At 42.5% G+C, this 26,887-nt stretch overlaps 1 protein-coding gene across 2 annotated transcripts in view; it reads right to left on the minus strand.

The window, feature by feature from the left end:
• Nucleotides 1-368: 368 nt before the first annotated feature.
• The window catches only part of LOC133540826 (carboxyl-terminal PDZ ligand of neuronal nitric oxide synthase protein-like), a 218,023-nt gene continuing 191,504 nt past the window's right edge, over nt 369-26,887 (minus strand). For both annotated transcript variants that reach the window (XM_061883781.1, XM_061883780.1), the window contains exons 8-10: nt 13,285-13,446; nt 12,288-12,453; nt 369-1,911 (exon numbers count right to left, since the gene is read on the minus strand). In XM_061883781.1, coding sequence (XP_061739765.1) covers nt 1,358-1,911; nt 12,288-12,453; nt 13,285-13,446 — 882 coding nt within the window. In that variant the 3' untranslated portion in view covers nt 369-1,357. The remainder of the gene's footprint in view (nt 1,912-12,287; nt 12,454-13,284; nt 13,447-26,887) is intronic.

Consider the following 26,887-nt stretch of genomic DNA (forward strand, 5'->3'; position numbering starts at 1 on the left):
TCAGTAAAAACATAATCTATGCAACATTTTCACCAAAGAACCACCATTACATGTTATGTAGACCACAAGGAATATGTAAATATATATACACCGTATATGACTCCTTTAATGCACCCTATAATCCAGTGTGCTTTTTATAAGAAAACATATCAAAAACAGACCATTCATCAGCAGTGTGCCTTACAGTGGGGCAAAAAAGTATTTAGTCAGCCACCGATTGTGCAAGTTCTCCCACTTAAAATGATGACAGAGGTCTGTAATTTTCATCATAGGTACACTTCAACTGTGAGAGGAAGAATGTGGGAAAAAAAATCCAGGAATTCACATTGTAGGAATTTTAAAGAATTTATTTGTAAATTATGGTGGAAAATAAGTATTTGGTCAACCATTCAAAGCTCTCACTGATGGAAGGAGGTTTTGGCTCAAAATCTCACGATACATGGCCCCATTCATTCTTTCCTTAACACGGATCAATCGTCCTGTCCCCTTAGCAGAAACACAGCCCCAAAGCATGATGTTTCCACCCCCATGCTTCACAGTAGGTATGGTGTTCTTGGGATGCGACTCAGTATTCTTCTTCCTCCAAACACGACGAGTTGAGTTTATACCAAAAAGTTCTATTTTGGTTTCATCTTACCACATGACATTCTCCCAATCCTCTGCTGTATCATCCATGTATCCATTTTGGTATAAACTCAACTCGTCGTGTTTGGAGGAAGAAGAATACTGAGTTGCATCCCAAGAACACCACACCTACTGTGAAGCATGGGGGTGGAAACATCATACTTCGGGGCTGTTTTTTCTGCTAAGGGGACAGGACGATTGATCCGTGTTAAGGAAAGAATGAATGGGGCCATGTATCGTGAGATTTTGAGCCAAAACCTCCTTCCATCAGTGAGAGCTTTGAATGGTTGACCAAATACTTATTTTCCACCATAATTTACAAATAAATTCTTTAAAATTCCTACAATGTGAACTCCGGGATTTTTTTTTTCACATTCTGTCTCTCACAGTTGAAGTGTACCTATGATGAAAATTACAGACCTCTGTCATCATTTTAAGTGGGAGAACTTGCACAATCGGTGGCTGACTAAATACTTTTTTTTGCCCCACTGTATATTCCAGTGCGCCTTATAGTCCGGAAAATACAGTAAGCCGATCTTTTTAACAGTTCACCTAAATATTTCAGGCCTATCCATATTTTATCAGAAACAGACAGAGCTGACTTGACATCTTGCTATTAATGAGAGAACAATATCAATTAAAGATCACTGGCAAATACATGTAGTGTATATCTGACAGTCAGTAGTTGCTGTAGTCTCTGAAGTCAGCCTCTTCAGGAGAGGAGCTCAGACAGTCACACTTCTATTTCATCTCCCAGACAGTCAGCGGTTCCGTTTTGGTTGAGAACATTTAACAGCCTAAGGGTCTCTGCATCTCTCCCCCAACCAAACAAGTCCATCTCATCCTCTTCCTCCTCGTCCTCCCCTTCTCCCTCACCCTCCCTGTCGTCACTGTCGTCTGTGTTGGAGCCGTACTCCGAGACGATACCTGACTCTTGGAACCGAGATTCAGGGTTGCAGCCTGACAACTGTGCTGTGCCCTCCGGCATCTCCATCACTTCCAGCCTGTTGATTTTGAGCGGAGGGGGAGGCGAGGGGAGGCGAGGCGGTGGAGACCCTGGGGGTCCTGGGAGAAAACGAAAACACTCTAGTTTGAGAAGACGGTCCCTACCTAGTGGGCTTCCCAGAGTCCCGTGGGAAGTAGCAAAGGCGTTAGTGGTTCCGTCGGTGGAGCAAAGCTGGGGTAAGTTCAGGGCGGACATCTCTGGTTTAGGGGTTGTCGGGTCACAGATTACCGGGGGCACAGTGGAGCGGAAAGTGATCTCCAACAAACTGTCCAGGGATCCCACTGATAAGCAACATATGGAGAAAAAAAATTAAACAGTTGGATCAACACAGGTGGAATTTTATGATTTATTTACCATAATTCATATATGGTTGTCCACTTATTTTTTTCCTAAATAATACATGTATTTATATATGTTACAGTATGCGTACAGTAATAAAAATCTATTTGCATATTCTACAAAACCCAAAACCAGTGAAGTTGGCACATTGTGTAAATCGTCAACAAAAACAGAATACAATGATTTGCAAATCCTTTTCGACTTATATTCAATTGAATAGACTGCAAAGACAAGATACTTAACGTGCAAACTGGAAAATGTTATTTCTTGCAACTCTTAGCTCATTTGGAATTTGATGCCTGCAGCATGTTTCGAAAAAGCTGGCACAAGTGGCAAAAAAAGACTGAGAAAGTTGAGGGATGCTCATCAAACACTTATTTGGAACATCCCACTGTTGGGAACAGGTGGGTGCCATGATTGGGTATAAAGGCAGCTTCCGTGAAGTGCCCAGTCATTTACAAACAAGGATGGGGCGAGGGTCACCACTTTGTGAACAAATGCGCAAGCAAATTGTTTAAGAACAACATTTCTCAAACAGCTATTGCAAGAAATTTAGGGATTTCACCATCTACGGTAATGCAATATCAAAGGGTTCAGAGAATCTGGAGACATCACTGAAAACCAACATTGAATGCCCTTGACCTTCGATCCCTCAGGCAGTACTGCATCAAAAAGCGACATTAGTGTGTAAAGGATATCACCACATGGGCTCAGGAACACTCCAGAAAAGCACTGTCAGTAACTACAGTTCTCCGCTTCTTCTGTAAGTGCAAGTTAAAACTCCACTATGCAATGCAAAAGGCGTTTATCAACAACACCCAGAAACGCCGCCGGCTTTGCTGGGCCTGAGCTCATCTAAAATGGACTGACGCAAAGTGGAAAAGTGTTCTGTGGTCTGACGAGTCCACATTTCAAATTGTTTTTGGAAACTGTGGACGTTATGTCCTCCAAAACAAAGAAGAAAATAACCATCCGGATTGTTATAGGCGCAAAGTTCAAAAGCCAGCATCTGTGATGGTTTTAGATTTTGTATTTAGACACAAAAATGTTAGTAATAGCACGGGAAAAAAAATGTGATACCAAAGTAACCATTTGTTGTTGATATAAAACACTGGACAAGACTTTAGGCAAAACAACCAATTGTTTTTAATTTATTTTAATCAACAATCAATTGAAAAATACATCAGTATAACAAGTTAAGTGAATGTAACATAATAATATAGGTATTCCTTTGTATTACATGATACAATTGCTTGTGCAAGATAAAGTCAACAGTGCAAAATAAGTTAACACAAGCAGCTATTCTTTCAAATCACTTGGCTTTTTTTTGGGCCATAATCCCCTGACATAATCCCCAGAGATTTGTGAAATTGTGTAACACATTGTGATTGTATTATATTTGACTTCCAGTCCAGCATGGGTTCTGTACCTTTTTTGACCTCAGGGCTCAACTTTTCCACTACTTTTTCCATTCAAATATTAACACTGAATTAGTAACCTTACTCACACTCTTTAATCAGATTCAATAATTATATCTAACCTACTTGCAACCTGGTCAAATTATATGAAAGCATGTGCAAATCACAAAGATTATCAAGCTTAAGTCTGGCTAATAAGAAAAATAAATACTAAACAAATATACTGCAAAAGAAGAGACTCGTAGAACTGATGACAAATACATGCACATACAATATGCACTGCTAAATTAAATACATTTTAAATATATTAATATAAATACTACTACTACTACTACTAAAAATAATAATACTTATAATATATATGTTTGAAAATCTAAGTGGAAATGAAAATACAGCTTCAGCACTTTAGTCATATTTTTTTGCCCTGAAGAAACTTCTTTATGGCTTTAGCTCCAGACTTGTTATGTTTGTTTGATATTGTTAATACTGCCACAAGTGGTGGAAAAGTGTATTACAGCTGAGTACTGCTGCAGCCCATACGGACCACAGCTGGGAAACCGATATTTTCTGGCGGCCCTCGAAGAGGCGCTCACGGTTCAACAATGGTTAAGAAACACGGCACTACAGGATAACAATCTCAATCAATCAATCAATCAATCAATGTTTATTTATATAGCCCAAAGTCACAAGTGTCTCAAAGGGCTGCACAAGCCACAATCAATTCGTTTTCTCTGTTTCAAGCATGATCTATTCCTATTAACTAGTAATGTAACAGTTTAAAATCTTCCTTCTCGGGATGCTGGAGCCTATCCCAAGCTGCACTCGTGCGGAAGGCCGGGTACACCACGAACAAGTCGCCACCTCAGCGCAGAGCCAACACAGATAGACAGACAACATCTTACGGTACGATATTATCACGGTCTTAGGACCACGGTACGATATAATTGCGGTATATTCACACACTAGGGCCAATTTAGTGTTGCCAATCAACCTATCCCCAGGTGCATGTCTTTGGAAGTGGGAGGAAGCCGGAGTACCCGGAGGGAACCCACGCATTCACGGGGAGAACATGCAAACTTCACACGGAAAGACCCCGAGCCCAAGAATCGAACCCAGGACCTATACTATTTTATTTAATTATTATGTTCATACTACCGTTCTTGGGGGTACTTACTGGGCTAAATCTGGGAGCTTAGGTACTAAATGTTGTGCCATCTCATGTGTTCTGGTATGTCAATAAAGGTCCTGAAATCTTTGAACTAAACATAAAAGTGAACTGAAAAGTATCAATCTCATCACAATAGTATGGTCTGATAATGCACTTGGTTTTAATACTATCGATATTTAGCTCGGTTCACCCATCAGTTTACAGACACTTGTAAAGGACATAATGTCATGGCTGTCTTGAGTTTCCAATAATTTCTACAACTCTTGTTTTTTTTGTGATAGAGTGATTGGAGCACATACTGACCACAGAACTTTCCTCCAGAAGGTTTAGTTTTTGTCCATGTGATGTCAGATGAAACATAAATTGTGCTGTTTGGCCACAATAGCCAGCAATATGTTTGGAGGAGAAAAGGTGAGGCCTTTAATCCCAGGAACACCATACCCACCGTCAAGCATGGTGGTGGTAGTATTATGCTCTGGGCCTGTTTTGCTGTCAATGGAACTGGTGCTTTACAAAGAGTAAATGGGACAATGAAAAAGGAGGATTACCTCCAAATTCTTCAGGATAATTTAAAATTATCAGCCCAGAGGTTGGGTTTTGGGCACGGTTGGGTGTTCCAACAGGACAATGACCCCAAACATACGTCAAAAGTGGTAAAGGAATGGCTAGAATTAAGGTTTTAGAATGGCCTTCCCAAAGTCCTGACTTAAAAATGTGGACAATGCTAAAGAAACAAGTCTGTGTCAGAAAACCAACAAATTTAGCTGAACTGCACCAATTTTGTCAAGAGGAGTGGTCAAAAATTCAACCAGAAGCATACCAGAAGTTTGTGGATGACTACCAAAAGCGCCTTATTTCAGTGAATTTTACCAAGGGGACATGTAACCAAATATTAACATTTTTTTATGCATACTTTTGACCCAGCAGATTTGGTCACATTTTCAGTAGACCCATAGTGTGTGAATGTGAGTGTGAATGTTGTCTGTCTATCTGTGTTGGCCCTGCGATGAGGTGGCGACTTGTCTAGGGTGTACCCCGCCTTCCGCCCGATTGTAGCTGAGATAGGCGCCAGCGCCCCCCGCCACCCCAAAAGGGAATAAGCGGTAGGAAATGGATGGATGGATGGATAAAATAAGCAAACTTCATGAGTGTTTGTTTTTTTTGAGTAGTGAAGTGAATCATATTTATATAGCGCTTTTTCTCTAGTGACTCAAAGCGCTTTACATAGTGAAACCCAATCTCTAAGTTATATTCAAACCAGTGTGGGTGGCACTGGGAGCAGGTGGGTAAAGTGTCTTGCCCAAGGACACAACGGCAGTGACTAGGTTGGCAGAAGCGGGAATCGAACCTGCAACCCTCAAGTTGCTGGCACGGCCACTCTACCAACCGAGCTAAACCACCCCACGGATCAATCGTCCTGTCCCCTTAACAGAAAAACAGCCACAAAGCATGATGTTTCCACCCCCATGCTTCACAGTAGGTTTGGTGTTCTTGGGATGCAACTCAGTATTCTTCTTCCTCCAAACACGACGAGTTGAGTTTATACCAAAATGGATACATGGATGATACAGCAGAGGATTGGGAGAGTGTCATGTGGTCAGATGAAACCAAAATAGAACTTTTTGGTATAAACTCAACTCGTCGTGTTTGGAGGAAGAAGAATACTGAGTTGCATCCCAAGAACACCACACCTACTGTGAAGCATGGGGGTGGAAACATCATGCTTTGGGGCTGTGTTTCTGCTAAGGGGACAGGACGATTGATCCGTGTAAAGGAAAGAATGAATGGGGCCATGTATCGTGAGATTTTGAGCCAAAACCTCCTTCCATCAGTGAGAGCTTTGAATGGTTGACCAAATACTTATTTTCCACCATAATTTACAAATAAATTCTTTAAAATTCCTACAATGGGAATTCGTGGATTTTTTTTTTCCCATTCTGTCTCTCACAGTTGAAGTGTACCTATGATGAAAATTACAGACCTCCGTCATCATTTTAAGTGGGAGAACTTGCACAATTGGTGGCTGACTAAATACTTTTTTGCCCCACTGTATCTCATGAGTTCTGTACTGTGAGAGTGAAATAAAATGATTACCATTATTGGTCCATAAAGCTGATTATGATTCAGCTGACTGAGACCAAGTTCAGTTCTGCATTAAAAAAGTTGCCCTTAAAAGTGATTTTTTTTTTAGTGTGTGTGTGTGCATATTTTCTCGTCTGGATATCTGCAGTGGTTTTTGCTCAAGGGAGGTGAAGACCTGAGCTTGTGAAGAACCATAATTCAGCGCATTATGATAATCTCGTGTTTTACCTTTACTGAATGTATCTCTAATGGATAATAAAACCATCACTCAACATGAATCTAACTGAATTAATTTTTTCTGTAATTTGTTTTGGTTGCTTTTTTTTTTTTTCAAGCACATCGATTTATATACAGTACCTACATCAAAACATAATGTATTGACAAAAGCAACAGACGTAAAGGCCTACTGAAATGAGATTTTCTTATTTAAACGGGGATAGCAGGTCCATTCTATGTGTCATACTTGATCATTTCGCGATATTGACATATTTTTGCTGAAAGGGTTTAGTAGAGAACATCCACGATAAAGTTCCCAACTTTTGGTCGCTAATAAAAAAGCCTTGCCAGTATCGGAAGTAGCAGACGATGTGCGCGTGACGTGTCAGGTTGTGGAGCTCCTCACATCTGAACATTGTTTACAATCATGAGCACCAGCAGCGATAGCGATTCGTACCGAGAAAGCGAAGATTTCCCCATTAATTTGAGCGAGGATGAAAGATTTGTGGATGAGGAAAGTGAGAGTGAAGGACTAGAGAAAAAAAAAAAAAGACTGTACAGTGGGAGCAATTCAGATGTTATTAGACAAATTTACTCGGATAATTCTGGAAAATCCCTTATTTGCTTATTGTGTTACTAGTGTTTTAGTGAGATTATATGGTCGTAACTGTATAACCTTAAGGTCGGCCCCGCACCTTTCGTCAGCACCAGTTGACGGGTGGTGGCGATGGCCATCTTTGCCCTTCGCAAGGGACCCTCTTTGAAAGACAATCTTTCGAAATGATCGCTGCATAATACACTGTACTTTGTGTGTGTGGTCTAAAACAACCGTGTTCGCTTGTCCGCTCTGTTCCATAGTAAAGCTTCACCGTCATCTTTCGGGAATGGAAACAATGAAACACCGGCTGTGTTTGTGTTGCTAAAGGCGGCCGCAATACACCGCTCCCCACCTGCAGCTTTCTTCTTTGACGTCTCCGTTATTCATTGAACAAATTGCAAAAGATTGAGCAACACAGATGTCCATAATACTGTGGAATTATGGGATGAAAGCAGACTACTTATAGCTGGGATCGGTGCTGGAAAAAAATGTCCTCTACAATGCGTGACGTCACGCGCACACGTCGTCATACCGGGACGTTTCAGCAGGATAGTTCGGCGCAAAATTTAAAATTGCAATTTAGTAAACTAAAAAGGCCGTATTGGCATGTGTTGCAATGTTAATATTTCATCATTGATATATAAACTATCAGACTGCATAGTGGGTTTCAGTAGGCCTTTAATAATATACTGTTTTGACGATTTCCCAATTTTTTTGACGTGCTAATGTTTTTAAAATGTTGAATACTCGTGTCGAACGTAACCGAGGCGTCACCAGGGTTTTTCGCAGTGCTTGGTTGTTAAGGCGGCCGTCTTAACAACAAAGAGCCACCGCCTGACCTAAAGTCTTAACAAGCTGCTCCGCTTAGTTCTGCCTCTGCCTTTGTGAGTACGTCTCTGCAGCACCCAGCATTGTCCCACCCACACATCCGTCTGATTGGTTACTCACAGAGCGGTAACAGCCAATTAGCATTGCGTATTCAGAGCACATGGAGTCAGAGGCAGGCAGAGAGGAGAGACGGTGTGGTGAGCAGATAGGTGTTTAGCAGGTAAGCATAAGGCAGCGGACTCTCCCCAAATTATAATAAACACCTCCCAGTCAACTGCTAACAACATCACTATGAGCCCGTTGAGGTTCTAGAAACATAAGCGGCAGCTCAGCTCGCTCGCAGTCCTTGAAGTAAAGGCTAAATAGCTTTTAGCGTAACGTTAGCTCATTTTGTGGTGTGTGTGTTACAGACAGTGAAGTGAATTATATTTATATAGCGCTTTTCTCTAGTGACTCAAAGCGCTTTACATAGTGAAACCCAATATCTAAGTTACATTGAAACCAGTGCGGGTGGCACTGGGAGCAGGTGGGTAAAGTGTCTTGCCCAAGGACACAACGGCAGTGACTAGGATGGCGGAAGCGGGAATTGAACCTGCAACCCTCAAGTTGCTGGCACGGCCACTCTACCAACCGAGCTAAACCGACAGAAAATCCCTGTCTGTCTGAGAGAAAGACAAGTATTATTGACCTACAGTTAACAACTAAGTTATTCAACTTGACCTTTTTCTGTGTTGAAGCAGCAAAAAACGACATTATGTTAAATGAAGAGTTTCCTGAAGCTGTCTCTGATAGTTGATATAATAATGTAACTGCATCATAAAGCCTACATGAACTCCATGGTGTTCAGGGACGAACAGTCTCTCCTATTGCTATTGTACTATTTTTTTCAGCTATAGCTACAATAATTATTAGTAATGTAGCAGCCTAGTTTTGAATGACAGGGTCCTTGTTATCACATGTTGATAAAAATACAACATTTACATAATAAAAATCAACTACAGGCTTCCCAAAATGCTGTAATAAATTAAGCACGATGAGTTGAACATATGCCAGCTTGTGGCATAATAATGACATACTTAGTATCTCAGGTAACTAGGACTGTTTTGTTTTTACTTCACGGAAAAAATACTGAGATATATATCGTATATCACCATTCAGCAAATGGAGTGGAATACACAACCAAAAGTTGTAGGCTTCTTCACGCGACGAAGCCGGCCTACTTCACCGCAGTTAGTAGTCTATTGCCCCCCCCCCAGGCTGTGGTGGCAGCGACGAGGTGGAGACGTGATGGCAACACGCCAAATTACACCGATCCTTACACCCACCCGCCCTCTTACCCGGTCTGTACGCCAGAGAGACACCACCTTAACTAACTAAACACTGGTCACTTCATAAGGTTCATGCATTTGGGTGTGAGCTTACACGCATGTCTGGATGCCTCTGAATGACATGAATGAATGAAAGAATAACAGTGGGCCATTTGTGATGTCATAGAGTGACAGAGTCATGGTCAAAAGTTTACATTCATGAAGTTTGATTCTTTTATGAATTTATTATGGGTCTACTGATAATGTGACCAAATCTGCTGCGTCAAAAGTATGCATAAAACAATGTTAACATTTGGTTACATGTCCTTTGGCAAGTTTCACCGCAATAAGGCGCTTTTGGTAGTCATCCACAAACTTCTGGTTGAATTTTTGACCACTCCTCTTGACAAAATTGGTGCAATTCAGCTAAATTTGTTGGTTTTCTGACATGGACTTGTTTCTTCAGCATTGGCCAAGTTCTCAATGGGGTTTAAGTCAGCACTTTGTGAAGGCCATTCTAAAACCTTAATTCTAGCCCGATTTAGCCATTCCTTTACCACTATTGACGTGTGTTTGGGGTCATTGTCTTGTTGGAACACCCAACTGCGCCGAAGACCCAACCTCCGGGCAGATAATCTTAGGTTGTCCTGAAGAATTTGGAGGTAATCCCCCATTTTCATTGTCCCATTTAAAGTTCCAGTTCCATTGGCACCATAACAGGCACAGAGCATAGTACTACCGCCACCATTCTTGATGGTGGGCATGGTGTTCCTAGGATTAAAGGCCTCACCTTTTCTCCTCCAAACATATTGCGCGGTATTGTGGACAAACAGCTCAATTTTTGTTTCATCTGGGTGTTGTTGATGAATGGCTTTCGCTTTGCATTGCAGAGTTTTAACTTGCACTTACAAGTGTAGCAACAAACTGTGGTTTCTGACAGGGTTTTCTGAAGTGTTCCTGAGCCCATGTGGTGATATCTTTTACACACTGCTGTCGCTTTTTGATGCAGTACCGCCTGACGGATCGAAGATCATGGGCATTCAATGTTTTTTTGTCCTTGCCGCTTACGTGCAGTGATTTCTACAGATTCTCTGAACCTTTTGATGATATTACAGATCGTAGATGGTGAAATCGCAAAATTTCTTGCAATACCTTGTTGAGAAATGTTGTTCTTAAACTGTTGGGAAATTTGCGCACCCATTTGTTTGCAAAATGGTGACCCTCGCCCCGTCCTTGTTTGCGAATGACTGATCATTTCATGAAAGCTGCTTTTATACCCAATCATGGCACCCACCTGTTCCCAATTAGCCTGTTCACCTGTGGGATGTTCCAAATAAGTGTTTGATGAGCATTCCTCAACTTTCTGAGTTTATTTGGCCACTCGTGCCAGCTTTTTTGAAAACATGTTACAGGCATCAAATTCCAAATTAGCTGATATTTGCAAAAAATAACAAAGATTAACAGTTAGAGCGTTAAATATATTTTCTTTACAGTCTGTTCAATAGAATATAGGTTGAAAAGTCGAGATGTCCGATAATATCAGGCTGCCGAATGAATGCTTTAAAATGTAACATCGGAAATTATCGGTATCGGTTTCAAAAGTAACATTTATGACTTTTTCAAACGCCGCTGTGTACACGGACGTAGGGAGAAATACAGAATGTCAATAAGCCGGCCCAATCACGTATTATCTACGGCTTTTCACACACACAAGTGAATGCATGCATGCTTGGTCAACAGCCATACAGGTCACACTGAGGGTGGCCGTATAAACAACTTTAACACTGGGGATAGGTTGATTGGCAACACTAAATTGGCCCTAGTGTGTGAATGTGAGTGTGAATGTTGTCTGTCTATCTGTGTTGGCCCTGCGATGAGGTGGCGACTTGTCCAGGGTGTACCCCGCCTTCCGCCCAATTGTAGCTGAGATAGGCGCCAGCGCCCCCCGCAGACCCAAAAGGGAATAAGCGGTAGAAAATGGATGGATGGATGGATGGACAAATATGCGCCACACTGTGAACCCACACCAAACAAGAATGACAAACACATTTCGGGAGAACATCCGCACCATAACACAACATAACAAATACCCAGAACCCCTTGCACCACTAACTCTTCCGGGATGCTACAATATACACCCCCGCTACCCACTAACCGCACCACCTCAACATCCTCATGCTCTCTCAGGGAGAGCATGAGGATGTTTTGAGCGCATGTTAAAAAAAATAATGCACTTTGTGACTTCAATAATAAATATGGCAGTGCCATGTTGGCATTTTTTTCCATAACTTGAGTTGATTTTTTTGGGAAAACCTTGTTACATTGTTTAATGCATCCAGCGGGGCATCACAACAAAATTAGGCATAATAATGTGTCAAATCCACGACTGTATATATCGGTATCGGTTGATATCGGAATCGGTAATTAAAAATCGGACAATATCGGATATTGGCAAAAAAGCAATCTCTATTGAAAAGGATTTGCAAATCATTGTATTCATTACAATTTAAACATGCAACCTTCACTGGTTGTGGGTTTTGTACATGTGGGGTTCAGTTGGTTTTCTTAAAAGTGCGGAGAGTGTGTTTTTGCATAGGTTTTCAACGAAAAATGCTCTAAGATAACTTTCTCAACTTGTGCGATACAGGAGTTGAAAAGAACTTGAAACCATGTGGTGAATGTGTGGGAAAGCTACACTCACTGGAGTTAGGTCCTGCAATTTTGGTCTCGAGTTCCTGGATCTGTTTAACCAGCAGCGAGATGTGTTGCAGCAGATCTTTGTTTTGCAGCAGTAACTGATGGACTCGAGCCTGGGCCTCCAGTCGAGCTGTAGCTTCTGCACTGAGTTGGTCCGTCAAGAGGTGAACCTTTCACAGGAAAAAAAAAATGAGATTGGAGAGAACGAGATATGAGGCAAAGTTATTGCAGTACGATGTTGAAGAGACATCAAGATTAAAAACTGGTGTAAAGTTCTAAGAAGTGGAAAGGTGAGAAGCAGCAATACTGTCTATCATTGCTCCTCAAAAGGGACAAGCGGTAGAAAATGAATGGATCATGGATGGATGGATGGATAGATGGATGAATGGATGGATGGCTGGATGGATGGATGGATGGATGGATGGATGGATGGATGGATGGATGGATGGATGGATGGATGGATGGAGTTGAGCATATGTCAGACTGTGGCCCAACTTCTAACTCTTTTTTTCCCAAACGCTTATTGCAAAGGTTTACTTTCAGTAAGTCATTACTTTGACTTTGTAAGTCATTATTTTAGTATCTCGGTTAACTAGGACTTTTTTGTTTTTACTTGACGGAAAAAATATCGAGATATTTATCGTATATTGTCATTCAGCAAATGGAGCGGAAAACACAACCAAAAGTCGGAGGCTTCTTCACGCGACGAAGACGGCCTACTTCACCACAGTCTGTAGTCTATTGCCCCCCCAGGCTGTGGTGGCAGCGACAAAGTGGAGACGTGTTGGCGATAGGCTGATATCCACCGATCCTTACACCCACCCACCCCCTTTCCCGGGCCCCTCCCCCAGGAGAGCCACCACCTTAACTAACAAATTCTCTGGGGGAAACACTGCAAATCGTACGACCATGTCATTTTTGCACCATCACGCTACCATAGCTGCCACAAATATATTGCCGTTCTATGGGAAACACTGGTAGTGTGCATAAGGCCAACGCACCTGTGCCACAGAAACCTGTGTTTGCTGCTGTTGTTGCTGAAGCTGCTGTTGGAGCAGCTGAATCTGGTGGTGCACAGACAAAGGTGTGCCAGGTGATAGTACACTTGATGCAGGGAGCAGCATTCTGGGGCTGGACATTAGCAAAGACGCCTCTTCTGAAACCTGTGGAAAAAGAGGAAGAAATGAAGAGGTGAAGTGTGCACAACATAGAATAGTCACAGTGTATGGTTCAATTGGCAGACACTGTAGATAGATACTGTGGGGCAAAAAAGTATTTAGTCAGCCACCGATTGTGCAAGTTCTCCCACTTAAAATAATGACAGAGGTCTGTAATTTTCATCATAGGTACACTTCAACTGTGAGAGACAGAATGTGAAAAAAAAAATCCAGGAATTCACATTGTAAGAATTTTAAAGAATTTATTTGTAAATTATGGTGGAAAATAAGTATTTGGTCAACCATTCAAAGCTCTCAGTGATGGAAGGAGGTTTTGCCTCAAAATTTCACGATACATGTCCCCATTCATTCTTTCCTTAACACGGATCAATCATCCTGTCCCCTCAGCAGAAAAACAGCCCCAAAGCATGATGTTTCCACCCCCATGCTTTACAGTAGGTATGGTGTTCTTGGGATGCAACTCAGTATTCTTCTTCCTCCAAACACGACGAGTTGAGTTTATACCAAAATGGATACATGGATGATACAGCAGAGGATTGGGAGAATGTCATGTGGTCAGATGAAACCAAAATAGAACTTTTTGGTATAAACTCAACTCGTCGTGTTTGGAGGAAGAAGAATACTGAGTTGCATCCCAAGAACACCATACCTACTGTGAAGCATGGGGGTGGAAACATCATGCTATGGGGCTGTTTTTCTGCTAGGACGATTGATCCGTGTTAAGGAAAGAATGAATGGGGCCATGTATCGTGAGATTTTGAGCCAAAACCTCCTTGAATCAGTGAGAGCTTTGAATGGTTGACCAAATACTTATTTTCCACAATAATTTACAAATAAATTCTTTAAAATTCCTACAATGTGAATTCCTGGATTTTTTTTCCACATTCGGTCTCTCACAGTTGAAGTGTACCTATGATGAAAATTACAGACCTCTGTCATCATTTTAAGTGGGAGAACTTGCACAATCGGTGGCTGACTAAATACTTTTTTGCCCCACTGTAGGTAGTATTTTATTAATTCCTTCAGGAGAGTTCCTTCAGGAAATTGAAAAGACACGGTGCATGGCTTTGCCAAAAATTGCTCAAAAAACAGCCTGTTTTTTTGTTTTTTTTAATATAGGGTGTTTTTTTGTAGTGTTGTAACGATACCAATATTTTGGTACGGATACCGGTACTAAAATTATTTTGGTACTTTTCTAAATAATGGGGACCACACAAAAATTGCATTATTGGCTTTATTTTAAATAAATAAATAAATGGGTTGTACTTGTATAGCGCTTTTCTACCTTCAAGGTACTCAAAGCGCTTTGACACTACTTCCACATTTACCCATTCACACACACATTCACACACTGATGGAGGGAGCTGCCATGCAAGGCGCTAACCAGCACCCATCAGGAGCAAGGGTGAAGTGTCTTGCTCAGGACACAACGGACGTGACGAGGTTGGTACTAGGTGGGATTTGAACCAGGGACCCTCGGGTTGCGCACGGCCACTATCCAACTGCGCCACGCCGTCCCTAACAAACAATCTTAGGGTACATTAAACATATGTTTTCTTATTGCAGTTAAGTCCTTAAATAAAATAGTGAACATACTAGACAACTTGTTTTTTAGTAGTAAGTAAACAAACTAAGGCTCCTAATTAGTCTGCTGACATATGCAGTAACATATTGTGTCTTTTGTAATTCATTTATTTGGTCAACATTACTAAGGACAAGTAGTAGAAAATGAATCATTAATCTACTTGTTCATTTTGTTAATATCTGCTTACTTTCTCTTTTAATAAGTTCTATCTACACTTCTGTTAAATGTAATAATCACAAATTCTTCTGTTTTTTGTTACTTTACATTAGTTTTGGATGATACCACAAATTTGGGTATCAATCCAATACCAAGTAGATACAGGATCATACATTCCTCGTATTCAAAGTCCTCATGTGTCCAGGGACATATTTCCTGAGTTTATAAACATAATCCATCCATCCGTCCATTGTCTACCGCTTCTATCGCGGGGGTTGCTTTAGCCTATCTCAGCTGCACATGGGCGGAAGGCGATGAGATGGACAAGTCGCCACCTCATCACAGGGCCAACACAGATAGACAGACAACATTCACACAGTAGGGACCATTTAGTGTTGCCAATCAACATATCCCCAGGTGCGTGTCTCTGGACTTTTTAAAAGGTTTAATACTGAAGCGATATGGTTATTAAAGTTAATGATTTAGGGTATTTATGATCACTTGTGAGGGCACCAAAGGGATTTATGTATGTGTGCCGATGTGTTAATGTACTGTAAGTGGATTTTAATTTTTAAAATGTTTATTATTGTAGCAATAATATATTTTTTTTTAAAAGAAAGAAGATGCCCAAACATTTCGACGTAATCATAGTAGTATCGACTAGATACGTGGCTGTACTTGATATCATTACAGTGGACGTTAGGTGTAGATCCACCAATGGCGTTTGTTTACATTTTGATGCCGGTGAGCTACGCATGTTGAGCTACTCCTCGTCCTGCAGGGATGATACTCGTTAGAAACTTACTTTATTTGTCGCCATGGAGGCGGGGATTAGTGATTTAGAAGTAGCTAAAACACTGCCGACGGCAAATGGAGGTTATCTGCCTAGCTAGGTAGCCACGTCTTAAAGCACCTCTTCCTGAGGGCGTTTCAGTGCTATAACTTCACCTTCACCTTTAGTTTTTAAGCCAAAATGCGCCCCTCCTCCCTTTTCAGTCTACACACTGTGCCTGGTTGTAAGTACACTGTGATTGTGTGCCGCCGAACATGCTCGCCAGCTCTTTAACCAACAATATCAAAACGTGACTTTGACGCGGACACTAGGGGGTGCGGGACCGGTATGTTTCAGACAAGGTATCATACCGAAAATGATTCATTGGTATCGAGGTACTACACTAATACCTGTAAACCGTACAACCCTGGTACATAGGAAAACTATTCTCAACCCTCTCAGATTTGGTATTGGTCACGTGATGAGCAGAGCCTGTTCTGCATTGAAGACTATTGTATTAATTTGTCAGTGTCTTGAAGACTATGCAGGTTTCTATGCAAAACCTCACTTTAGGCCCCCCTTTGAGCTCATAAAATAATGCATGCACACGTGAAAAACAGTTGTTCTTTGTGAAAGTAAGGTACAAATGACTGCAAGTGTGAAAGGGCGACCTTTTGGATGAATCTAAAATTACATTTGGAATGATCAGGTAGCTATGGGGATGGAACCAAACACACAAATACCTTAGCATTACATTGAATCAAACCCTAACCCTTACCCCCAACACCACTAGTTTAGCAGATTCAACCCATAAGAACGTCATGCTCTCTGTTGGGAGACAAAAAAAGGACATTGTCCTTGACTGATTGTATTCAACCCACCAAAAATGTAAGTAATCCAGTTGACCAGAGGAGCGTATTTTTTACAAAACCCTTCCGGCTCAGCTCCTTCTTCACCACAGGGGTTCGATGCAGAGTCCGTATTACTGAAACCGCCGCACCGATCCGCCTGTTGATCTCACAATCCACTCTTCCCTCACTCGTCAACAAGACTCCCAGGTACTTGAACTCCTCCACTTGGGGCAAGATCTTCTCCCCAACTCGGAGATGGCACTCCAACTTTTTCCGGGCGAGAACCATGGACTCGGACTGATTCTCACCCCAGTCGCTTCACACTCGGCTGCGAACCGATCCAGTGAGAGCTGAAGATCCTGGCCAGATGAAACCATCAGGACCACATCATCTGCAAAAAGCAGAGACCTAATCCTGCAGCCACCAAACCAGATCCCCTCAACGCCTTGACTGCGCCTGGAAATTCTGTCCGTACAAGTTATGAATGGAATCGGTGACAAAGGACAGCCTTGGCGAAGTCCAACCCTCACTGGAAATGTGTTCGATTTACTGCCGGCAATGTGGACCAAGCTCTGGCACTGATCGCCACAATCAGACAGTCCGATACCCCATACTCTCTGAGCACTCCCCACAGGACTTCCCGAGGGACACGGTCGAATGCCTTCTCCAAGTCCACAAAGCACATGTAGACTGGTTGGGCAAACTCCCATGCACCCTCAAGAACCCTGCCGAGAGTATAGAGCTGGTCCACAGTTCCACGACCAGGACGAAAACCACACTGTTCCTCCTGAATCCGAGGTTCAACTATCCAGCGTAGCCTCCTCTCCAGTACACCTGAATAGACCTAACCTCATACTCTAGTATAGTACATTCAAAGAGAGAGCGCAACCGATCCAGTGAGAGCTGAAGATCCTAGCCAGATGAAGCCATCAGGACCACATCATCTGCAAAAAGCAGAGACCTAATCCTGCAGCCACCAAACCAGATCCCCTCAACGCCTTGACTGCGCCTAGAAATTCTGTCCGTACAAGTTATGAATGGAATCGGTGACAAAGGACAGCCTTGGCGAAGTCCAACCCTCACTGGAAATGTGTTCGATTTACTGCCGGCAATGTGGACCAAGCTCTGGCACTGATCGCCACAATCAGACAGTCCGATACCCCATACTCTCTGAGCACTCCCCACAGGACTTCCCGAGGGACACGGTCGAATGCCTTCTCCAAGTCCACAAAGCACATGTAGACTGGTTGGGCAAACTCCCATGCACCCTCAAGAACCCTGCCGAGAGTATAGAGCTGGTCCACAGTTCCACGACCAGGACGAAAACCACACTGTTCCTCCTGAATCCGAGGTTCGACTATCCAGCGTAGCCTCCTCTCCAGTACACCTGAATAGACCTAACCTCATACTCTAGTATAGTACATTCAAAGAGAGAGCGCAACCGATCCAGTGAGAGCTGAAGATCCTGGCCAGATGAAGCCATCAGGACCACATCATCTGCAAAAAGCAGAGACCTAATCCTGCAGCCACCAAACCAGATCCCCTCAACGCCTTGACTGCGCCTAGAAATTCTGTCCGTACAAGTTATGAACGGAATCGGTGACAAAGGACAGCATTGGCGAAGTCCAACCCTCACTGGAAATGTGTTCGATTTACTGCCGGCAATGTGGACCAAGCTCTGGCACTGATCGCCACAATCAGACAGTCCGATACCCCATACTCTCTGAGCACTCCCAACAAGACTTCCCGAGGGACACGGTCGAATGCCTTCTCCAAGTCCACAAAGCACATGTAGACTGGTTGGGCAAACTCTCATGAACCCTGCCGAGACTATAGAGCTGGTTCACAGTTCCACGACCAGGACGAAAACCACACTGTTCCTCCTGAATCCGAGGTTCGACTATCCGGTTTAGCCTCCTCTCCAGTACACCTGAATAGACCTAACCTCATACTCTAGTATAGTACATTCAAAGAGAGAGCGCAATGATCACCGATTGAGGCAAAAAGACTTACATATCTTATATCTTTTGTTTTTGTTCTTCATCCTGTTTCATCGTCACAGTATTCTGGCGACTTTTAAAACCACAAAACAAGATACAGAAGCTTAGTAAGTGTGAAACGGGGAGAGTTTTTTAAAAATATGGCTGTGATTCTATTTTGGTTCTTAGCCAAGTGCAAACATCCTGAGCTGACACACAGATAGGACGCCCAAACAATGATGGATGAGTATTGTCAGACTCCTGCGGGATCATTTGATCATAGTAGACCGAGGCACTTGTCAGTTTTAATGGAGCTGACAAGAAGAGAATGAAATTTGACACATCCAAACTGCTTTCCTTTTAATGTGTGTAAAGATGCATTTTAAAGTGAATCCACACTTGCACCTCTTCAGGGACAAACCCACATCTTGTATGTTTGAACAAAGAACATAAAGACAGAGCAAGAAGACATAAACAATTCAATACTACATATTAAGATTAGAAAGTCAAACGTTTGTTCCAATAACCTGAGAATAAAGTTCATTACAAAGACTATTCCAAAACATAACGGCCACTTTCCTTAATATAAATTGTGTTAGATGTAAATATAAATGGAATACAATGATTTGCAAATCCTTTTCAACCCATATTCAATTAAATGCACTACAAAGACAAGATTTTTGATGTTCAAACTCATAAACTTTATTTTTTTTTTTGCAAATAATAATTAACTTGGAATTTCGTGGCTGCAACACGTGCCAAAGTAGTTGGGAAAGGGCATGTTCACCATGCCCTTTGATGTTTTACATCACCATTTCTTTTAACAACACTCAATAAACGTTTGGGAACTGATATGTTGCAGCTTATGTTTTTCCAAAACCTGTATGTACCTAATGGTACCTTCACAGATGTGTAAGTTACCCATGCCTTAGGCACTAATGCACCCCCATACCATCACAGATGCTGGCTTTTCAACTTCGCGTCGATAACAGTCTGGATGGTTCGCTTCCCCTTTGGTCCGGATGACACGATGTCGAATATTTTTTTTAAATAATTTGAATTTCGGATTCGTCAGACCACAGAACACTTTTCCACTTTGCATCAGTCCATCTTAGATGATCTCGGGCCCAGAGAAGCCGGTGGCATTTCTGGATGTTGTTGATAAATGGATTTCACTTTGCATTGTGAAGCTTTAACTCGCACTTACAGATGTGGCGACAAACTGTATTTAGTGACAGTGGTTTTCGGAAGTGTTCCTGAGCCCATGTGGTGATATCCTTGAGAGATTGATGTCGGTTTTTGATACAGTGCTCGCACAGTCGTGGACAAAGGGGTGTACCTTCCCCCATCCTTTCTTGTGAAAGACTAAGCATTTTTTGGGAAGTTGTTTTTATACCCAATCATGGCACCCAACTGTTCCCAATTAGCCTGCACACCTGTGGGATGTTCCAAATAAGTGTTTGATGACCATTCCTCAACTTAATCAGTATTTATTGCCACCTTTCCCAACTTCTTTGTCACGTGTTGCTAAAGTTAATGATTATTTGCAAAAAAAAAAAGTTCATCAGTTTGAACATCAAATATGTTGTCTTTGCAGCATATTCAACTGAATATGGGTTGAAAATGATTTGCAAATCATTGTATTCCGTTTATATTTACATCTAACACAATTTCCCAACACATATGGAAACAGGGTTTCCCATATGTGACATCCCTAAATTTTTTGCAATAGCTCGTTGAAAAATGTGGTTCTTAAAACTGTTTGACACTTTTCTCACGCATTTGTTCACAAAGTGGTGACCCTCGCCCCATCCTTGTTTGTGAATGAATGACTAAACATTTCACGGAAGTTGCTTTTACACCCAATCATGGCACCCACCTGTTCCCAATTAGCCTGTTCACCTGTGGGATGTTCCAAATAAGTGTTTGATTAGCATTCTTCAACTTTCTCAGTCTTTTTTGCCACATGTGCCAGCTTTTTTTTAAAACACATGTTGCAGGCATCAAATTCCAAATGAGCTAATATTTGCAAAAAAATAACAAAAGATGAAAATGATGTGCATATCATTGTATTCTGTTTTTATTTACGATTTACACAACGTGCCAACTTCACTGGTTTTGGGTATTGTACAACATAACTAAAGGCCTACTGAAATGAGATTTTCTCATTTAAACGGGGATAGCAGGTCCATTCTATGTGTCATACTTGATCATTTCGAGATATTGCCATATTTTTGCTGAAAGGATTTAGTAGAGAACATCGACGATAAAGTTCGCAACTTTTGGTCGCTAATAAAAAAGCCTTGCCTGTACCGGAAGTAGCAGACGATGACGTAACTTGTATGAGGGCTCCTCACATCCTCACATTGTTTATAATGGGAGCCTCAAACAAAAAGAGCTATTCGAACCGAGAAAACGACAATTTTCCCATTAATTTGAGGGAGGATGAAATATTTGTGGCTAAGGAAATTGATAGCAAAAGGACTAGAAAAAAAAAATAAATAAATAAAGTTAAAAAAAAAAAGGCGATTGCATTGTGAGCGATTCAGATGTTTTTAGACACATTTACTAGGATAATTCTGGAAGATCCTTTATCTGCTTATTGTTTTAATAGTGTTTTAGTGAGATTTTAAAGATTGTAAAGGCATACCTCAAGGTCGGATGGCTGCGGTGAACACGAGGAGCCAAGCTCCAAGCTGCATTTTTTGACCTGACAGCTACTGCAGGATGACGAATAATCCATTGATGTCTCCGGTAAGATATACTGTATATCACAAATTCCCCGTTCAAAAACATGCTGGTTGACGTACAGAAAACATGTTCGCTTGACCGCTCTGTGTTAAAGCTTCACAACAAACAAAGAAACACCGGCTGTGTCTCGGTGCTAAAGGCAGCTGCATGACACCGCTTTCCACCAACAGCATTCTTATTTATAGTCTCCATTATTAAATGAACGAATTGCAAAAGATTCAGCAACACAGATGTCTAAATTACTGTGTAATTACAAAATGTTGCTAAAATTTTGACAAGAACAAGAAAGTTTGATCACATTACGCCTGTACTGGCTCACCTGCACTGGCTTCCTGTGCACTTAAGATGTGACTTTAAGGTTTTACTACTTACGTATAAAATACTACACGGTCTAGCTCCATCCTATCTTGCCGATTGTATTGTACCATATGTCCCGGCAAGAAATCTGCCTTCAAAAGACTCCGGCTTATTAGTGATTCCTAGAGCCCAAAAAAAGTCTGCGGGCTATAGAGCTTTTTCATTTCGGCCTCCAGTACTCTGGAATGCCCTCCCGGTAACAGTTCGAGATGCTACCTCAGTAGAAGCATTTAAGTCTCACCTTAAAACTCATCTGTATACTCTAGCCTTTAAATAGACCTCCTTTTTAGACCAGTTGATCTGCCGCTTCTTTTCTTTTATATCCTATGTCCCCCCCTCCCTTGTGGAGGGGGTCCGGTCCGATGACCATGGATGAAGTACTGGCTGTCCAGAGTCGAGACCCATGATGGACCGCTCCTCGGGACCCAGGATGGACCGCTCGCCTGTGTATCGGTTGGGGGCATCTCTACGATGCTGATCCGACTCCGCTTGGGATGGTTTCCTGTGGACGGGACTCTCGCTGCTGTCTTGGATCCACTTTGAACTGAACTCTCGAGGCTGTGTTGGAGCCACTATGGATTGAACTTTCACAGTATTATGTTGGACCCGCTCGACATCCATTGCTTTCGGTCCCCTGGGGGGGGTTGCCCACATCTGAGGTCCTCTCCAAGGTTTCTCATAGTCAGCATTGTCAAGTTTTCCTTGCCCTTTTGTGGGTTCTTCCGAGGATGTCGTAGTCGTAATGATTTGTACAGTCCTTTGAGACATTTGTGATTTAGGGCTATATAAATAAACATTGATTGATTGATTAATTGAACAGAGACGACTTTTAGCCGTGTTTGATGCAGCGCTAATATTCCCTTACAGTCCGTGACGTCACGCGTACGCGTCGTCATTCCGCGACGTTTTCAACAAGAAACTCGCGGGAAATTTAAAATTGCAATTTAGTAAACTAAAAAGGCCGTATTGGCATGTGTTGCAATGTTAATATTTCATCATTGATATATAAACTATCAGACTGCGTGGTCGGTAGTAGTGGGTTTCTGTAGGCCTCTAAAGTAAAGCTGTCAAATAGCGATTAATAGAGGAACGTGGTTTACCTTTTTCTTCACATTTCCCAACATTATTCGGTATTAAGCTAACAAATGATCAAGTTGTAATCTTGAAGATGTGTTTACTAACCCAATCACCTTGTTTTTTTGGAATTGGTAAGCCATACAAATAGACAAAATAAAATATTGTGGGAACAGTTTTGAGAACCCCCTAGAACATGGGTGTCAAACTCTGGCCCGCGGGCCATATTTGGCCCGCCGTGTAATTTCACTTGGCCCTTGAGGCAATATCAAATTAACATTAGAGCTGGCCCGCCGCTGTAACACACGGCGTGGCACAGTGGGAGAGTGGCCGTGTGCAACCCGAGGGTCCAGGGTTCAAATCCCACCTAGTACCATCCTCGTCACGTCCGTTGTGTCCTGAGCAAGACACTTCACCCTTGCTCCTGATGGGTGCTGGTTGTCGCCTTGGATGGCAGCTCCTTCCATCAGTGTGTGAATGTGTGTGTGAATGGGTAAATGTGGAAGTAGTGTCAAAGCGCTTTGAGTACCTTGAAGGTAGAAAAGCGCTATACAAGTACAACCCATTTATTTATTTAACACTTTTACTTGCCAACCCTCTCGATTTTCCCGGGAGACTCCCGAAGTTCAGTGCCCCTCCCGAATTTCATCCCGGACAACAATATTTGGGGTGGTCTTTAAAGGCACTGCCTTTGGTGTTCTCTACAACCTGTCTCCACGTCCGCTTTTCCTCTATACCAGGGGGGCCCATTACGTCGATCGCGATCGACTGATCGATCTCGGAGGGTGTGTCAGTCGATCTCAAGCCAGGCATTAAAAAATATACATAAAAATGGGCGATCATCAATCATACCAAGACTTCACTTTCGTCAGTTGTTTGACATTCTCGGCACCCGAGGATCTTGTGAGATGACGCTGGCTGCTGCGAGCTCATATTTAAGAAAAAAAATCACTAACAGGGCGGACGCAGAGAAACACATTTTATTTCTAGAGACTCCGTACCTACTGTCAAAACTCTAAAGACCGACTGCACAGTTCCTGTCTTCACCATAAAAGACCTGTTTCATCCTGCCTGTGCTAACAAAATAAGAGTCTCAGAAAGCTAGCGTGCACAAGCTAGCGAGCTACGGAGTTTGATGCCAATGTATTTCTCCCCCGCCCTCAGCGACCGCTTTCTCACTTGCTTGCCCACCCGCACAGTCACTGACGTCACTCACCTGCTGCCAGACATTAAAGGGCCACACACATATGCTCCTCTCATAACAAAGTGTTTAAAAACGAGTATGCAAGTTGGAGAAATGAGATGCCAAATCCAACCACTTTCATGTGGTATTGGACAGAAAGGAGGACTCTTTTTTTCCTCCATTTGAAAATGCGGACGTTATCAGCACCACTGTCTAATTCCAATCAATGCAAGTCATCAGAATCAAATACACCGACTTATATTCTTGTCTTCATGAAAGAAAGGAATCTATGTGTGTTAAACATGCTTGTATTATCATTAAACACCATTAACTTGTTAACAAAAATGTCTCTTTCATAAATAAATAAATATAAATTATAAATAGGAATGAGGTAGATCTCCTCGACTTGGTCAATTGAAAAGTAGCTCGCCTGCAGAAAAAGTGTGAGCGCCCCTGCTCTATACAAACAGTCACATAATATATGCGGCTTATACACACACACAAGTGAATGCAAGACATACTTGGTCAACAGCCTTACAGGTCACACTGAGGGTGGCCGTATAAACAACTTTAACACTGTTACAAATACACGCCACACTGTGACCCCACACCAAACAAGAATGACACATTTCGGGAGAACATCCGCACCGTAAAACAACATAAACACAACAGAACCAATACCCAGAACGCCTTGCAGCACTAACTCTTCCGGGACGCTACAATATGCACCCCCCGCTATCACCAAACCCCGTCCACCTCAACCCCACCGCCGAAAAGAGGCATTCAATTTTTATTTAAATTTTATTTGATATGCCATTGATATATTTTAATGATTAATATTATTTGAAACTCAATTTTGCATGTCACTATAAAGTTATATAAGCCTTGCTTGGTCAATATTCAATGCAAAACTTGTTTGGGTCTCTATTAAAAGGTTAATTTGTTCAACCTCGGCCCGCGGCTTTGTTCGGTTTTAAATTTTGGCCCACTCTGTATTTGAGTTTGACACCCCTGCCCTAGAAGGTCTCTGTGCCATCGCAAAGAAAGCTGTCTTTTTACTTTAATCATGTTCTGACCTGTCATTTCAATCAAAAACAAAATTATCTTCAGTGGAGGGGAGCTGTAAATCCCAGTAAACCGCAGCCGTTTTGCTGGATTCCAGCTGAGCAAGTAATCGTTGTTGTTCACATACCTCAGGCCAGGCGGACCAGAGAGTATTTGGCTGGTAAAGACACAATGCTGATAGTGGGGTGCCTACAGCCATGGAGGGGGCCACTTCAAATGGAAGTTGTCAACTGAATCAAATCCAAAGCCTCTTACAGAAGATTCCACAACATTTCAGTCATATGACTTATTATTAGGATATGCTTTATCCTGTTGGCTTCATCTGGCCGGGATCTTCAGCTCTCACTGGATCGGTTCGCAGCCAAGTGTGAAGCGTCCGGAATGAGAATCAGCACCTCCAAATCCGAGTCCATGGTTCTCTCCCTGGAAAAGGGTGGAGTGCCATCTCCGGGTTGGGGAGGAGACCCTGCCCCAAGTGGAGGAGTTCAAGTACCTAGGAGTCTTGTTCACGAGTGGGGGAAGAGTGGATCGTGAGATCGACAGGCGGATCGGTGCGGCGTCTTCAGTAATGCGGACGTTGTACCGATCCGTTGTGGTGAAGAAGGAGCTGAGCCGGAAGGCAAAGCTCTCAATTTACCGGTCGATCTACGTTCCCATCCTCACCTATGGTCATGAGCTTTGGGTCATGACCGAAAGGATAAGATCACGGGTACAAGCGGCCGAAATGAGTTTCCTCCGCCGTGTGGCGGGGCTCTCCCTTAGAGATAGGGTGAGAAGCTCTGTCATCCGGGAGGAACTCAACGTAAAGCCTCTGCTCCTTCACATCGAGAGGAGCTAGATGAGGTGGTTCGGGCATCTGGTCAGGATGCCACCCGAACGCCTCCCGAGGGAGGTGTTTAGGGCACGTCCAACCGGTAGGAGGCCACGGGGAAGACCCAGGACACGTTGGGAAGACTATGTCTCCCGGCTGGCCTGGGAACGCCTCGGGATCCCCCGGGAAGAGCTAGACGAAGTGGCTGGGGAGAGGGAAGTCTGGGCTTCCCTGCTTAGGCTGCTGCCCCCGCGACCCGACCTCGGATAAGCGGAAGAAGATGGATGGATGGATGGATGCTTTACCCAGATGAAACAAAATAAACAATCATATATCAATGGAGGGTTTAATCTAACAAAGAGCGTCAGAAAGCAAAATGAAAACATTATTATTTAATTTGTATTAATGCATTTGACTAAAGGCCTACTGAAACCCACTACTACCGACCACGCAGTCTGATAGTTTATATATCAATGATGAAATATTAACATTGCAACACATGCCAATACGGCCTTTTTAGTTTACTAAATTGCGATTTTAAATCTTGCGCGGACGTGTCATGCTAAAACGTCACGCATTGTAGAGGATATTTTGTTCCGGCACCGTTCACAGCTATAAATCGCATAACTCCACAGTATCATGCACATCTGTGTTCCTCAATCTTTTGCAATTTGTTCAATGAATAACGGAGACGTCAAAGAAGAACGCTGCAGGTGGGAAGCGGCGTATTGTGGCCGCCTTTAGCAACACAAACACAGCCGTCGTTTCATTGTTTACATTCCCGAAAGACGACGGTTGAAGCTTTACTATGGAACAGAGCGGTCAAGCGAACACGGTTGGAT

Source organism: Nerophis ophidion, linkage group LG22, assembly GCF_033978795.1.
Source record: "Nerophis ophidion isolate RoL-2023_Sa linkage group LG22, RoL_Noph_v1.0, whole genome shotgun sequence".
NCBI lineage: Eukaryota > Metazoa > Chordata > Actinopteri > Syngnathiformes > Syngnathidae > Nerophis > Nerophis ophidion.